The sequence below is a fragment of the Carassius carassius genome, chromosome 36 (assembly GCF_963082965.1).
Source record: "Carassius carassius chromosome 36, fCarCar2.1, whole genome shotgun sequence".
Taxonomy (NCBI): domain Eukaryota; kingdom Metazoa; phylum Chordata; class Actinopteri; order Cypriniformes; family Cyprinidae; genus Carassius; species Carassius carassius.
In genome coordinates this window covers 25,308,322-25,324,777 of record NC_081790.1, presented here as the reverse complement: position 1 = coordinate 25,324,777, position 16,456 = coordinate 25,308,322, and the positions used below count along the sequence as shown (strand labels likewise).

The window sequence follows — 16,456 nt, the reverse complement described above, 5'->3', positions numbered from 1 at the left end:
TAAAACATTTTCCTCCCTCCTTTGTCCTCCTCCTCTCCTTCCTTCAGCAGCTATAAACGCTGAAAACCTTGCTATATTCTTCATTAATAAAATTAAAACCATCAGTTCAAAATTCTCCACACCACAATCTGTCAACCACATCTTACCAGCAAGCATACACTCGTTCACATTTTCAGACTCATCCTTTCTAATCATCCTACAACTTGTCCGCTTGATCCTATTCCATCTCATCTCATTCAAGCCATTTCTCCTGCAATTGTACCTGCACTCGCTCAAATCATTAACACATCCCTCCACACTGGTGTTTTCCCCTCAACATTTAGACAGGATCACATAACCCCACTACTTAAGAAAGCCACCTTTAACCCATCTCTTTCAGAGAACTACAGACTGGTTTACCTTCTTCCTTTCATTGCAAAAACAATTGAATGAGCTGTTTTCAACCAAGTCTCTGCCTTTCTCACACAGAACAACTTCCTTGACAGCAACTAGTCTGGTTTCAGAAGTGGAAATTCAACCGAGAAAGCCTTGCTCTGTTGTTGAAGCCCTAAGATGGGCAAGAGCGGATTCCAAATCTTCAATTCTGGTTAACCACCAGATCCTCCTGTCAACCCTATTGTCAAAGGGCATCTCAGGATCACACTCTAACATCTAACTACTTGGGTGCCTCAGGGCTCAGTTCTTGGACCACTTCTCTTCTCTGTCTACATGGCATCATTAGGTTCTGTCATTCAGAAACATGGCTTTTCATATCACTGCTATGCTGATGACACTCAACTCTACCTCTCATTCCATCCTGATGATACGACGGTAGCTGCTTGCATCTCAGCTTGTCTAATAGACCTTTGTTGCTGGATGAAGGACCATCGCAACTCAACCTTGCCAAGACAGAACTGCAACGTTTCATTACAATTTTAACTTCCATTTATGCACATCAACCATAACTCCTTCAAAAACCGCCAGAAACCTTTGAGTTATAATTGATGATCAGCTGACTTTCTCAGACCACCAGTCCTGCAGATTTTGCATTATTCAACATCAAGAAGACCAGGGCATTTCTTTCGGAACATGCTTCACAACTCCTTGTTCAAGCTCTTGTTCTGTCCAGGCTGGACTATTGCAATGCTCTCTGGCAGGTCTTCCATCCAGTTCTATTAAACCTTTACAGAAAATCCTAAACATGGCAGCAAGATACATTTTTTATGAACCAAAAAGAATGCACATCACACAAATCTGTTTATAAATCTGCACTGGCTACTAACAGCTGTTTGTATAAAATTCAAGGCATTGATGTTTGCCTACAAAACCACTAATGGCCTTGCTCTTGCGTTCTGCAAGTGAACGTCACTTTATCGTGCCATCTCAAAGAGGCTCAAAATCATTTTCACTGACTTTAAATTGAATGTTCCCTCCTTTTTAACACTGGCTTGCTCTATTCTTTTTCTTTTCTATCGGTTTTCTTTTTATTGTATGATTTAAAAAAACCTTGCTACATGTACTGCATTAAGCTAACTGAGACTTGTTATAGCACTTGCCTATCATTGCTCTTTTGATGATTTTTATTGCTTCCATTGTCCTCATTTGTAAGAAGCTTTGGATTAAAGTGTCTGCTAAATTTCTAAATGTAAATGTACATTTATTAAGGTAATCTAGTAAAAAAGCACAACAGATGAAGAGGTGCAGTTTCTAATGTTTATTTTGATAGTAAAATCAATAACAGAATTAGACTATCATGGTTACAAGCAGAATTGTGGTACCAACTCCTGGCTTATACAATACAGTGACATAATTAAGGATACTAGAAAGAAATCAAATCAAATCATAAGAGTCACAATAACACAAACAGACACATTTTGAAGATCAATCACAACTGCTTTTAAGCCTACTTCACATCTGTACACTAATAAGGCTCGATAAACCAAGCTGTTTTCCAACTAGTTGTGCCATAGGAAAAAAAGAAAAGAAATAAATAACAGTGAAAGAAAATGTCCTATGTATGTCAAAACCCAGCACAACACTGAAACATAAATAGAACAACTGTCAAGATATTGTTTTGAACAGGCATATATGTGAACTACAAATATAGACATTGCTAATAGGATCAAGTAACTGTTAGTTTCAGTAGGATACACTTCTGCAGAGTTTTGCTTAAGAATATCAACAAGAGATCTATGACAGAGCACTTAGCAATGAAATACAGCCTTCCTACTGTGACTAGAACCACAAAATAAAAATACAAAAAAAAAAAAATGAAAAGATTTTACACTTAAGAACTACTTAGGAATCCCATGCTAAATTATCAAGTAGAATACCATACAACATTAGAAGCACAAATTGACGTATTGTGATTTTTTTTTTTTTCAAATAATTGACAATCATTGTAAATTGAATGTTGTATGCATTTTCGAAACTAAAAAGAATCGAAACAAAAAGGTTTCCGTGGCCCTGGTTACATTTTCAAAAACCCAAAATGTTGAAGGTCAATTTAATCGCTCGATGGAAATTTGGCAAAAGGTCAGAAGGGAATGTAAATCACTGCAGTGTAGAAAAAGTGTTCCTCGACTACCTTTTTGATAATGTTGGATTCAGAATAGTGATTGGAGTGAGTCCGGTGCACTTCAGTGCAAGAGATCTGGGTCCAACAGTCCGAGTGACCCTACTAGCTCTCCATGTCTTCCTCAATAGAAAATGAAATAAACAAACAAGCAAACAGACAATCAAAATAATCTATCACCGCTACATTAGCACGGCCCTTTTCCCGCCTGACCACTGGTTCGGTCCAAGTCCAACATGAGCGCCCGGTGTGGGGTCAGGTCTTGGCACAGGTGTTGCAGTGGCTTGAGCAGATGTCGTAAGAGCAACTTTATTTCGGAACGGTTTCTAGCGTAAGATCGGGGAAGGAGAAGAGTTCATGGACCTGACAGCGCATGCCAAGTCACAGCTCTGAGAGTGTTCAAGTACGTATTTTGAAATTCAGCACCATGGGTGGTGAGACAGGACTCCTACCCAATGTCCAAGTTTTTTTGAACCCAATAAAACGAAGAGCTTCTTTCCCCACCACCATCGCTGTAAAAGGGAGCCATACAGCGGAAACCACCAAAAGAAGACTCAACTTTTCTCTGAGGGAGTGACTGAGTGCAAGGAATGCATCCCGACTGGGCGAACAGGGACGTCCGTTAGCGGTTCGCTGGTCCACCAAGACTTGCCGACCAAATTCCATCTCAGGACGATCTAGGCCGAGCAATGCGCACCTCTTTTTGTGTCATGGAAAAAACTTGATTCTGTTCATTGGAGAACAACTGCTGAAGGCCATTTCAGTTCGTTGGTGAGTGACTCTGCTCCAGGTCATAGCCGGCGATCTGAGGAACAGTAGAACCAGAAGAATCGGGAGGCACAATAATCTTAAGCGATTGTGAAAGGACACAATGTTGACAAGGTTTGACATTGTCTTTCCAAAGTTTTTTCTCCTTCATAACGGCTTCGGCAGAATCCACCACTGCGTATGTCCAACGTATATAAAAGTTACAATGTATCATGTACAAATGGATTTACCTGCTTCTACCAAGGTCAAAACAAAGGCAGAGTCACAATTCCAACCAAGAACATAAACATGGTTTATATGTGATATATGTGATATAAACATTTAAAAAATGAGTCTATGATTGCAGCACTCTTTGGATAGTCTCTCAACCAAAACATATTGGACACAGTCTACGTTTAATCATATTGAACTCCACTGAAGGAAGACTACATTCATCTTTCAATGAAAAAACTGTATGAGGGCAAAGCAGCAACAGTTTCTCATCTGAAGCAAGCTTACTGCTCGACACAGCAGAAAAACAAACAAAACCAAACAAAAAAAAAAGAATAAGAGAGAATTTCAGAGGAAACTTGTGATTTCATTCTTGGCATAAAGGGGAAAGTCTCATTTCTGTAGAAAATGTCAATAGATTAAGTTTGGGTTTTCATGTCTGAATAAGGCACCTGATTTTGCAGGCATCATTTCAAAAATAACATCAGAAATTCTGTAAAACCAAGTGCAATGTGGGTCTTTTCAGCTCCGAGCTGGAGTGCAATGGAGATGATTTACACCGAAGTATCAAAATTTATTTTCCCCACTTGTGCTCATTGGTTTGAATTAAGACAGTGAGACCATTCTTATGTCTGTTGCAAAAGCTCCATGAATATCAATTTAGCAAGGTTAGCATGCACGATAGTCATGTGTATATACAAACATATCCATGGTTTCAAATATCATATCTAAAGGGATCGAGTGTAGCATACAGCTGGTATGCATGATATGTTGGAAAGCATGTTCTGCAGCTAAACCCATCTAAAAAGCTTGAAGGTCTTTTCTACTTTTGAAGAACACACAAGTTGAAACGATTACCACAAGATACAGAGTAACAAAATGCACAGAATGGTAAAATTATTCATCATCAAGGTCCATTAAACAACAGCATAAAAGGAAATTGAACATACAAACAAAACAAAAAAAAAACAACCAAAAACATTCAATAGGTTAAATACATTGGAAAGAGCATGTTTATTTAGCAACAATAAGACAGGCCGCCTTCCGTGAAATGCTTATCAAATGCTTTGTCAGCTTATTCACCATGTTGTTTACCATCGATAACCACTTTTACAATTCCAGATTCAATTATTAAAAAAATACAAGTGCTGTAATCTAAAGCATCATCCTGTCTTTCTACAGAGTGAAACCTGCATAGTGCACCAATAAGAGTAATCTTTCTTTTATATAGCAAACACGTATCTACACAAACCATTAAAAAGGAAAGGTGTAAATGCTAGTTTGAATGCTCTTGAGTATATACTGTAGCCATTTTAGAAGGATTCAAAGTATCCATTGAGATCGAACTGTGTTTGATGAATCCGCGGTATAAATATAGTGGCATAAGATCCATCTCTCGATAAATAATCGTTTACAATATAAAAGTCATTGCTCATAGCTTGAATGTAACAGGGAATGATACAATGATACTCTATACTATTTTACAACATGATTTAGCAGCTTCGGTCCAAAATTATTGAATCATCAACAAAATGCAGACAATTAAAACAATCAATCAATCAAAGAATGGTTGTAATAGCTAGCCTAGTCTTTTTTTTCAGGATATTTTCAGCATCTCACGTTATAGGTGATAAAAAAAAAAAAAAAAAAAAACAAGCAAGCTAAAAAAAAAAACACCCAAATTGTTCAAAAACAGAGAGCTACAATATTTCCCTTTGAAAAAGTAATATGTTGCTAAATAACTGCAAAATATATCAAATGCGGCATAAACAATGAATTATATTTACTTTTTGTGAACTGGTATTTTTCGATGCATATATCATTGTTTTTGGTAATTATAATTAATTCTTATGTGACAGCCCATTGTGAATGTTAATATCGAATCACACTATGAAGCAAAACAAACACACTTATACTAATGTGTGCGTGTGAATATATGTATGTGTGCTTTAAATATCTTTCTTTATATAAAAACAGAATAAGCAAAAAGAAAAGGAAGAAAGATAAAATACTGGCTTTTTCTTTTCCTTAACTGTTTGAATGCCACAGAGTCCCCAGGTTAAAACACTAAACTGCATAGCTCACAACATCATGTTGAATGCGAGAGCTTGTGACAGCACACTATGATAACTACCAAACGCTCGCAAAACAGCAGATCGTCGACAGAAGGACAACATGCATTCCCATCTCCGTATGCTCATTGTCACTTGCCATCAAGCTTATTTTACAGCTTTGCCACTCTGCAAAGCTTTGAGCTGTAGATGGCACAAAAAAGGCCGGTCTTTGTCGCCATAACAAATGGCTTTGCTGTCTTTAAAGAATGGATGGGTTCTTAAAGACAAAAAAAAAAAATTAATCCAATTGATTCCCCATGGCAAATGGAACTGCCTTACAGTACAGCGATATTTCTGTTTCTAAATATATATATATATTTTTTTTTTTTTCTGCTGAGCTACTTTTTCATATAACTCAGATTTCCCCCAGCAAGTAAAAAATTACTTTAAAAAAATCCATGACAACAATACCTGTCTCTGGCCAGAGAGAATGTCAACACTGTACATCGACCTGAAGAAAAATCCAAAATAGAATTTGTATTTTCCATAGGAAATGTCTACCGAAGGCAAATGAAGATCTCACTACTCAAAGAGAAATACACGAATGTCTGTCTCCACTCGAGACCTCTCTGTCACACTGCCCTGGTCAAGATGGCAAAAGTCAAGTACACACCGCAGCATTCAAACGAGGTCGGTTTAGCAGCAAATGGGAGGGGGAAAGCTTTTTTTTTTTTTTTTTGAATAGACAAAGTGCTTTTGCATTCTTACATGTAATATACATTTATAGATATATACTGTATATATTTTCCACATCTAGAATACATTTGAATTCGTGTCTATGTACAAAAAAAGGAAGAAAAAAAGTTTCAACAAATGGACGGTATATAGAATCTTTACTATGCTACTAAAAGCAAAGAAACATAGCTTTACAAAACTCTTAGTTTAGATTTTAAAGGAAAAAATATTCTCCCTTCTTTGATCAAAACGATTTTTGAGAAACAACCTTCTCCACAAGTTTCAGCATCAAGAACAAAGTCACTTTTAAAAGGCCTTTAGCAAACTATTAACAATTCCACTTGGAAGAGATTTTACAGAACGAACAAACTCGCAGCAGCTTGAGATTTTGGTGGCAAGGAAATCTCACGAAAACACAGGTCACAACTCAAATAAGAACTTTTCTTTTTCATAATGAAAATGGAGCCGGACTATTTAAGTTTTTATGACATTATTTTCATCACAGTTAAGCACCTTTCCTCTTCAATTCTCATTGAAGTAATTCTCATTTTACTTAACGTAATCGTAAAGTACAATTGTAAGTATACATCACGGTAATGCGGTTTTGAATTGTTTGAACTATGGTATTGAGAATTTGAGTGTAAAGTGCATTTTTTTATAGGCTTCACTTTATGCAAAATATAATTGATGATTTTTTCTTCTTTTGATACTGGGGTTAAAAATTACCCTGGCTTTTATTGTGAGATTGTTACAGCCAATTAAGTACATATAAGGTATACATAAGATTGTGTTAAATGTAATTTTAAATTAAGATATTGACCAACAATCTATCGTTAAACGATTTGCAAAGGATCATCTGATTACCTTTAGCAAGATAAGTGCTTTCAAAAGAGAGATCTGTGGATAGCACAGAAAGGAAATATAAAGACAATCTCTACAAAAATATATACGGAATTAATTTTTTCTTTCAACAATAGTAAGAAGACAAGCATAGAAACTTTCATTAACATTAATGAGTAACATCGTATTTCAGAAGGTAGCATCTTAATGTATGCACAGATTAATGCGTATTCAAATTCTAAACAAGACAATGACATGTATCATTTTTGTATATGCACTCTCCTCTACAACTATGGAAAGAATAGTAAACCTTTTGGTTTTGTGATAATATCTTCTTTGGGCAAAATAGAAGCATCTCCATTAAATTTATAGCTCTCCTTTTAAATACGCGACAAAACTTCGGTCGGGGGAAACCAAATGGTGGTAGAGATATTTATGAGAACAAAAGGAACAGTACAAAATTTTACAAGGATGCAAATGAATGCTTCTTTCTGCAAAGAATTGGACCCAAGCAAATTTCACAGTTCATTAGAAATCCCTGACCCTACCATTTTTCCTACATTCAATACGGTGTCAGATAAGCTGTGCAAAACCTTACTTAGACTGGCTAGTTGCCATTTTTAAGTTGCATGTGTCTTTGGTACAAAAAACAGAACAATCAAAATATAGTGTGCAAATATCATATTTTTGTTTTTTTTAATATGTGAATATTTCTTATATTATGACATGGCCCACCCTCCGAAGTACCCCAAAAAATTGTCCAGAGCCATCTTATGATACAAAGCACAGACTCTGTGGCATATATCTATATTCTCCATGTTCCTATGTACATTCAGAGTATTTCTGCAAAATGGTCCATTTGCGCTCTCTATCGAGTTTTATTTTTCCTCAACTCCACGATTACAAGGCACAATGAATCTTACTTGTATAAAGTACAAATATAAACAAAACCCAGTCTGGGATTCAGCTTTTTAAGCCTCTTTCGCTGAGAATTTGCAAAACAACATCAAAGGCGTAGAAGGGAAAAGATTTCACCAGTGGATAATAATCAATCAATCTAAGTATTTACAATAAGGGATTTAACTGACCATATGCTCAAGTCAAAGAAAGAAGAAGGAAAAAAAACTCACACACTCTCTCTCTCTCTTACCAACCTGAGACGATCGCAGATCTGTGGGAAAGGGCGTTTGAGGCCTGCTTCCTCACATGCTACTCTCTTGAAACATCCCTGTTCTACATATATACACTAAACATCAGTAACTTTGCGTTTAATATCAGTATTTGCGTTTGCCTTGTTGTAGTTGGTGCATCTCAATTGATCATCACAACAATTGATTCAAACAGGAATTCCCCCGGACACTTAATAAGTGTATAAAGTAGGCCTAACAAGGGTCAAATCGTACACGCCATGTTCAAAAACTTGCAAAGTTTGCATTTACACCTTTTTGACGGCCAAATCAAAGGAACTAATGCCTTCGTAGTTTCTCTGCAGAGTGTGCCTCTGCTTCCCAAAACTCTCAATGGGCATCTGACAGATTTAGCTGGACGCAAGAGAAAAAATGGCTACAGCAAGAACTGGTGCTCATTGTTTAGCTATGTTCTCTCTCTTTTTCTCATTTGTTAGAGGTATCTCGTATATTGGCTTTTAATATTTGCAAAATGGCGGCCTGTTGATCAATACCAGCCACATGCACACATGGTAGGAAATGGACTACTGAGTGCAAAGGTTAACTACTAGTTGCATTTCCATTGGTGTGCACGAGGTGAATATACATATACGTATGCACAGACAGGCGGGTATCGTATGCATGTATTCACTTTAAATGTGAGGATGCGTCTCCAAGTGAAATGTGCATGCAGAGTGTCGGGCCGTTACAGTGTGGGACAAGAATGGTGTGGATGGCTTCGCCAGTCGGCGTGACTCTACACCTTCGACGTGGGCACACGCAGCCCCACCAGCCCTCCGGTGGGATCTCCTTTCCCAGTGTTCTCCAGGATCTGATTCACAAAGTCTGAAGTCTGGCCGGCCACTGGGGGTTGCACTGTATAAACAAAACAGAGCATTTTAAGAAAACCATATTAATGGTGTCAAATGATTAATCAGGATTAATCACTTCGAAAAGTAAAAGTTTTTGGTTACATAATATATGTTTGTGTACTGTGTATTTTTTAATGTAAATGCACATATATGCAGTATATATTTTAAAAATATTTACATGTATATATTTTAGTGCGGTCAAATAATTATAATCGCGATTAATCGCATCCTAAATACGTTTTTGTTTATATAAGTAATAATTAAATCAAATAATTTTTATTTTGGGGTGAACTAGCCCTTTAAATGGATATACAAGATTACTGGGCTGTTTACTTCCCAATCTTTTGGGGAAACCTTGCTGAGATCATGAGCTTCCAACATGTTGAAAAAAATATCAACTTATGTTCTTTTAAAGTTGTTTTCGTAGCTTATATAACAGTAGGATGAGGTCATGTCATGTGGTGATGTGCTGATTGTGATGTGGTAACAAAAATGTATTCAGAAAACAGTTTCAATACAACAGAGGTCACAGCACAGAGCAAAATGAAAAGGCTCTTTAAATTCTTGAAGACACAAGAACACAAGGATAGCTTGATCACGCTTGTAAAGCAAGCAGATTTCTTGCAACTCAGCTTTTTGAGGAGAAACTTGCTTGTACAAGATCACACATAATTAACATTTGCAGTGTTAATTCTAAAAGCACGTTTACAAGTGTTAATAATAATGCAATGTAGAAAATTTTCTTACCTATGGTATCCTCAATGAGTTTATCCAGCTTCTCTGTCATGCTTTTTCCTTTGTCATGTGAAATATCCTGTACTCTGCTGACAATCTCTTCTTTGATTGCATTGATCACAAACAGCAAACGATCTGAAAAAGAAGATATTCATATCTTTCTCTCATTCTCTGCATATTTGGCAAATCTGCTTGGTTACGAGTATGAGCAATAACTTAACTGATCTAAAAACTAGTCTTTCAAAAGTACACTCGGTCTGTTTAAGACAGAGACATTCTCCAATACACAATCTCAAGAACTTCTTTTCATATTTAATTTCCATATCTGAACAATGTACCATATTCAGTTCCAAGGCCCCATAACTTGACTTTGTTGGCTTCATACTGCGCTTTTTTTTTCAGCCTGCAGGCCCTAAGGAAGAAAAAACACAACGAAGAATCAAGAAGAGTATTTTGCTAAAAAAGACATTTTGGTGTGCTGTATTTCAGCATTTTAAATCCTTAACAGCACACAATGTAGCTTAACTAGGCTAACTATAAAGGTACTACTTTACAGGACTTTAAGGGAAAATGTTGGGATGGGAGCTTTAAGAAATGAAAGCAGTAGTAGTTCAAGTAATAAGCAATATGGCTTTACCTGGATGCAAGCTTGTTTTTCTCCTTACGAGACCGAGGCCGAGCGGTTAGGGGTAACTCACTAACCGGCGTCAGGTCACTAATGACTTTATTGAGTTTCCGGAGTTCATTGCCAATCTGAAGCAGCTTTCGAGGATTTGGAGTAAGATCTTCCACATCCGTCCGCCGCGACTTCTTCAGTGTGTATTTTCCTAAACAATTCAGACAAACATTCATGTTAAATACGAACCCGATTCAGAAAAGTTGGGGCACTGTACAAATTGTGAGTAAAAAAGGAATGGAATAATTTACAAATCTCATAAACTTATATTTTATTCACAAAAGAATATAGATAACATATCAAATGTTTTAATGGAATTAGTGAAATAAATCAACTTTTTGATGATATTCTAATTATATGACCAACACCTGTATTAGACTAGAATGAAACACCATTCCTATTCCTAAACTTGAGCAACTTGTCTCCTCATTCCCCAGACATTTGCAGACTGTTATAAAAAGGGGATGCCACACAGTGGTAAACATGGCCTTGTCCCAAATTTTTTGAGATGTGTTGATGCATTTAATTTAAAATCAACTTATTTTTCCCTTAAAATTATAAATTTTCTCAGTTTAAACATTTGATTTGTCATCCATGTTGTATTCTGAATATAATATTGAAATTTGAAACTTACACATCATTGCATTGTGTTTTTATTCACAATTTGTAGAGTGTCCCAACTTTTTTGGAATCGGGTTCTTATATCAGGCTTAAAGGAAGTTCCCTTTCGAGGGAACTTCGAACTGCGTCCTCTAGGGGTTGCTTTGGGGAACACCTCGTCGTGACCCGTGTCTGAAGCATACATTGAAAAAACACCAACTTGTTGGCCGGCGACAGCCTCCGTCGTCACTACCGGTGCGACTATAAATAAGCACCGGGAGAGCACGTCATTATCTTCATCTTCACTGACTGTTTTGTTTGAAGCGTGCATCTGAAAGAACCGGTAAGGGCGATCTTTCTCTGTTTATATAGAGATTAAGAAATGAAAGATGACGTTTTCTTCTCACATCCATCGGTTTCGGCATGAAAGTAATCTGCCGACATCGAGGTGATGCGCGAAAGCGGCTATGAGGGAATGCCCCCTGTAGAAAGAGCTAAAATTTTTATAAATAATTTATAAATTATTTTTATCTGTAGAAATTTTTTCATTCTGCAGGGGAAACATCCTCTCTTAATCTCCCTCCTTGCCATTTAAGCCCCTTCAGAAAATCATCTCGTTTAAATGGCAAGGCATACGCAGTAGCAGGTCAGGCTGTGGCTTTATTATACACAATGCTGGTGCTTCAAGCATATCAGACTGATCTGCTAAGAGACCTGGATAGAGGCAGGGGCCTTATTCTGATCAGGTAGCTGAACTGCACCACACCACCGATCTCTCTCCGTGCTACCAAGCAGGCCGCCTCCGCCATGGGCAAGACTATGGTGGCAGCAGAGAGATGTCTGTGGATGAACCTGGCAGACATCGGGAGGAAAGAAAAGGCTTTCTCAGGTTTCGCCTTCTGATGCTCAGGTTTCGCCTTCTGAACTTTTCGGTATTTCCGTTGAGACGGCGATTTGAGAACTTCAGGGAGACGAGGGCGCACTCTGCTGCTTTCAGATCCTTCATTCCACGAAGGTCCAGGTATGAGCCCGAACAACATAGGGGTCCTGGCCTGTCTCGATCTGATGATCAAAGACGAGCACAGAAGGCTAGTGTCGCAACTCGCGCTCCTCCCCCACCTGCGGGCAGGGGTTAGAGGAATCGTGGGTCACGGGGAGGTAAGCAGAACCTAAAGGGTATGATCTAGACGAGGCAGCGTTCTCATCCGAATCGGAGTGATACCGAGGTATCTACTCGTTCCCTTTGGGGATTTTTAACCCTCTGGAGTCTAAGAGGTTATCAGGAGAAAATAGCCTCATAACGCATATATGCATTAATCAACTTCAGAGGGTTAACTTCTGTTTTTATCCTCCCCTTCCTAATTCCCCTGTAACCACCAGGTCTCCACCTGATCGAGGTTAGGTGGAAACCTCTCGCATAACAGTCTCCTATGCTGGACCTATAATGTTCTTATGGTTCTATGTTCATAGCAACCACTTGACTGATGGTCCAGACTAAAAGGAGGTGCCCCTTTAGCGGGGCTCCAGCGCAGGAGGGTGAGTGAGTAAATGTAACCCTCTCTGTATATACTTATGTGTATTTATTTGCTGGTGGTTACGTGTCTACTAATAAACTCTGTGAGTTTCCTTTGCAGTGCTCAGTTACAGTGTTTAGTAAACACTCGCAAGCACCAGCCATCCGGCTTCATGTTCCGGTATTAGGCGGCTGAGATCACAGGTTTCTGAGGGAGCCTCCTTAATCATCAGGCCCGGCACAGCACTGCAGGGAATTTCATGGATGTCCGGCCAGGTCACCCCGAGGGGTCTCCTGGCCGCTTAGGGGTGCTGTCGCATCTAGCGGGAAGTGGAGGTGGCAGTTACAGAAGTCTTGTATATGCTGCCTCAGGTGATGCTCCCCTCGCCCGAGGTTTGTAAAATCGAGCTTGCCTCTCCCGTGAGATTCAGCGCCTCTGCGATGCTTAGGAACTTTTAAGTACACACGCTAAGCTTTGTGTACTTTCTCATAACCTCATGGTGGTCAGTGTGCACGTGAACACTTTGCGCACTTTCTAAAAATCCACAAGTGGTAAGTTTGCACGCAAGACTCTGCAAACTTTCTGAAATCTTGTACGAAAGGGGTTACGCGCTCCGCGCTTGGTACTTAGTGCTCGCCATGATTCTGGCCTGCACTCCCCTCAGCATGGCGGCATGGGTATACTGTTCCCCAAAGCGACCCCTAGAATACGCTGTTCGAAGTTCCCTCGAAAGGGAACTGTCTCAGGTTACGTATGTAACCATAGTTCCCTGAGTAGGGAACGAGACACTGCGTCCTCTAGCTCCCTGCCATGCTTCGGACGCAAGCTTCAGATGAAGAAGATAATGACGTGCTCTCCCGGTGCTTATTTATAGTCGCACCGGTAGTGACCAGAGGTGGGTAGTAACGAGTTACATTTACTTCGTTACATTTACTTGAGTAAGTTTTTGGGGTAACTAATACTCTTCGGAGTATATTTTGAAGATGGGTACTTTATACTCTTACTTGAGTAAATTTTTGGGGAAAAATCTGTACTTTTACTTCGTTTATGTGGGCGACGCTGCTCTCGTTACTTTATCTTAATGCAATAAATGTTATAAATGCGTCAGTTTATTCCAAACGCGCTGTCTTTTCTCTGGGCAATGAGTGATGCCCATTCGCGAATGATTCATTCTTTTGAGTCAATTCTGTTCAAAGGCTTCATCAAACCAATTGGCAAACGAGTGAATTGGTTCATGAATCAGTTTGAATGATTTGTTCAGTTCCCTGCCGCACGCGCTGAGCGTCTGAAGTTGTTCACTCGGAGTTGTAACGTTTAACATCAGCAGCGTTGAAAAACGTGGCTATGGAACTGCACTGAATTGAAAGCAAATCTGCAAAGGCTATTATTTGCTAGCGATGGAGATCCTTATTAGATGAACACCGCGTGTGCTGTCTACTGTTCAACAGGTAATAACTTGGGCTACATTCGATTACAGCACACGATACCACTGTGACATTACTTTGTTGTAACGTTACGTGTGTGGCTTATAACAGAGGGGAGTCAAGTTGAATGCAGCTTCCAAAAGACAAAAAATAGCCGATTAAGATTTTAATAATTTTAATACAATCACACCGTTGCGAGTACGTTCAGCAAGTCATATCATCAGCAGATCTGTGATTGCTTGCTGGCGCTGAGCCAGAGATAGATGTGTTTTTACAGCGCTGCGCATTATAACAAATCACACATGATTCTTTTGAGCTTATTAAAGCATTGGCCAATCAGAGGCGTTCAGATGAGTCATCGCTAAAATGCCGGTGCTTCCTTCACTCGTTCACTGACTGAATACCTCTTTCTGGCGAATTCTCTTGTCAGAAACAACAAAGTGCAGATGTGTGTACGAATCTGTAAATAAGATATTGATTTCACAGTGTTAACAGTTTCAGTGATTTAATGGGAGTTTCTGAGAGTGATTGAAATCTAGACTGTCAGTGAAAATGATCTTTAATAATGTAAATGTTATTTGCTCTCTTTCTGAACAACGAAAGATTAGTAGCAATATTTATATCACATTAACTTTCAATGTTAAATTCACATTTAATATAAAGTCAGTCGTATTAAAAATATGTTATGGCATGACACCTATATCTGTTACTTAAGTAAACAGACAGGGTTTTATAATAAATTACATAAATTGGAGTAAAGGCTGATGAAATATATACATTTATACACGCACACATACATTACATACATTTTATCTATATATCTAAATAAAAATAGGCTCAGTATATATGACCCAAAGTAACTAGTAACTAACTACTTGAGTAGATTTTTTATCCGATACTCTTTTACTCTTACTCAAGTAACTATTCAAGACTAGTACTTTTACTTTTACTTGAGTAAATATTTCTAGAAGTACTTTTACTTGAGTACAGTTTTTGGGTACTCTACCCACCTCTGATAGTGACGTCAGAGGCTGTCGCCGGCCAACAAGTTGGTGTTTTTTCAATGTATGCTTCAGACACGGGTCACGACGAGGTGTTCCCCAAAGCAACCCCTAGAGGACGCAGTGTCTCATTCCCTACTCAGGGAACTATGGTTACATACGTAACCTGAGACAGATTTTAAAAGATCTTTAATGTCTTTTATAAATAGTTAGGAAAACCTACTTCTCTCCCTATGAATATTCTAAATTTCATAAAAGCGATCTGCTGTAATTATCTGTAACATAAACTGAACAGCCCCTTCTTTGTTCACAGATTTTATTTAATGGACAGTGAATGTCTCACCATGGTGCAAGCCATTCTTTTGGTACATGTTGCTGGGAAGTGTGTCTCTGTCCCATTCGGATGGTTTCAGCATGCGCTCCTGTTTAGATGGGATGAGCTGCTCGCTGTACTCCCAGAAGTATCGACGCTTTCCCCTCTTTCTGGAAATTCCAGCCGTCAGGCCTTTGACATCATCAGCCATGTCAATGTCACATCCTGTTGAAAGATAGGATAGTAATGAGCGAAGAAAGAAATGGACAATGATCTTTTCCTACCCTGCATTTAAAAAAAAAAAAAAAACTAAACCATTATGATCTCATAAGTGCACAATCATGATTCTCAGTTCAACCATAACAAGTCTCAAGGGCTCATTCAAGATATTAGCAGCGTCACAGTTTCAAATTAGGGCAGTTTTCATTAGAGATGCAAACAATACTAAATATGAGTTCTGATACTTCTGTTTTGGTATTTATTGTTATGTATATTAGTATTTCAGTAACATTATCATTTTGAAGTACAGTGCAGTTAGACTGATGATTATTATTTTCATCAAATATTAACTTAAACAGCATATACAGCAGACTACAGCAGCATAACGCGATAAGTAAAATGTTGCATTGTTTACCAACAACTTTTGCAACACTTCCGTGTCCTTCAGATCAACATAAAAAAAAATTTTTTTTTTTCATTTCAGGCTTCATTTATGCTGACTAGCTAACAAAAAATTGCAAGAGAAAAAAAAATGTCCATTGAGTGGCATTTCCAATTCTTGTTTTTAACTGGTGGAAATTTGGGCCCCTCAGTTTCCAACAGGATGGGTGGAGGAGGACATGCTTACAGTTTGACACAAATTATCATACTTCAAAGATCCCTATCTAAATGTTTTCTGTCATCTTAACTGGCGTCACTAGGTCTGCACTATTTGACAAATTCAAACCTGAAATCGCAAACTGCTGCAATTTATCATATGTACTAGTCTTTTTTT

At 38.3% G+C, this 16,456-nt stretch overlaps 1 protein-coding gene across 4 annotated transcripts in view; it reads right to left on the bottom strand.

Annotated features, from left to right (window-relative positions):
• The window catches only part of crebrf (creb3 regulatory factor), a 52,519-nt gene that overhangs the window by 6,960 nt on the left and 29,103 nt on the right, over positions 1-16,456 (bottom strand). For 3 of the 4 annotated variants that reach the window (XM_059526792.1, XM_059526794.1, XM_059526793.1), the window contains 5 exons: positions 15,493-15,687; positions 10,572-10,761; positions 10,273-10,346; positions 9,947-10,069; positions 6,612-9,203 (listed from right to left, as the gene is read on the bottom strand). In XM_059526792.1, coding sequence (XP_059382775.1) covers positions 9,085-9,203; positions 9,947-10,069; positions 10,273-10,346; positions 10,572-10,761; positions 15,493-15,687 — 701 coding nt within the window. In that variant the 3' untranslated portion in view covers positions 6,612-9,084. Of the gene's footprint in view, positions 1-6,611; positions 9,204-9,946; positions 10,070-10,272; positions 10,347-10,571; positions 10,762-15,492; positions 15,688-16,456 lie in introns of those variants that run through there. The other variant, XR_009425761.1, reaches the window with a different exon arrangement.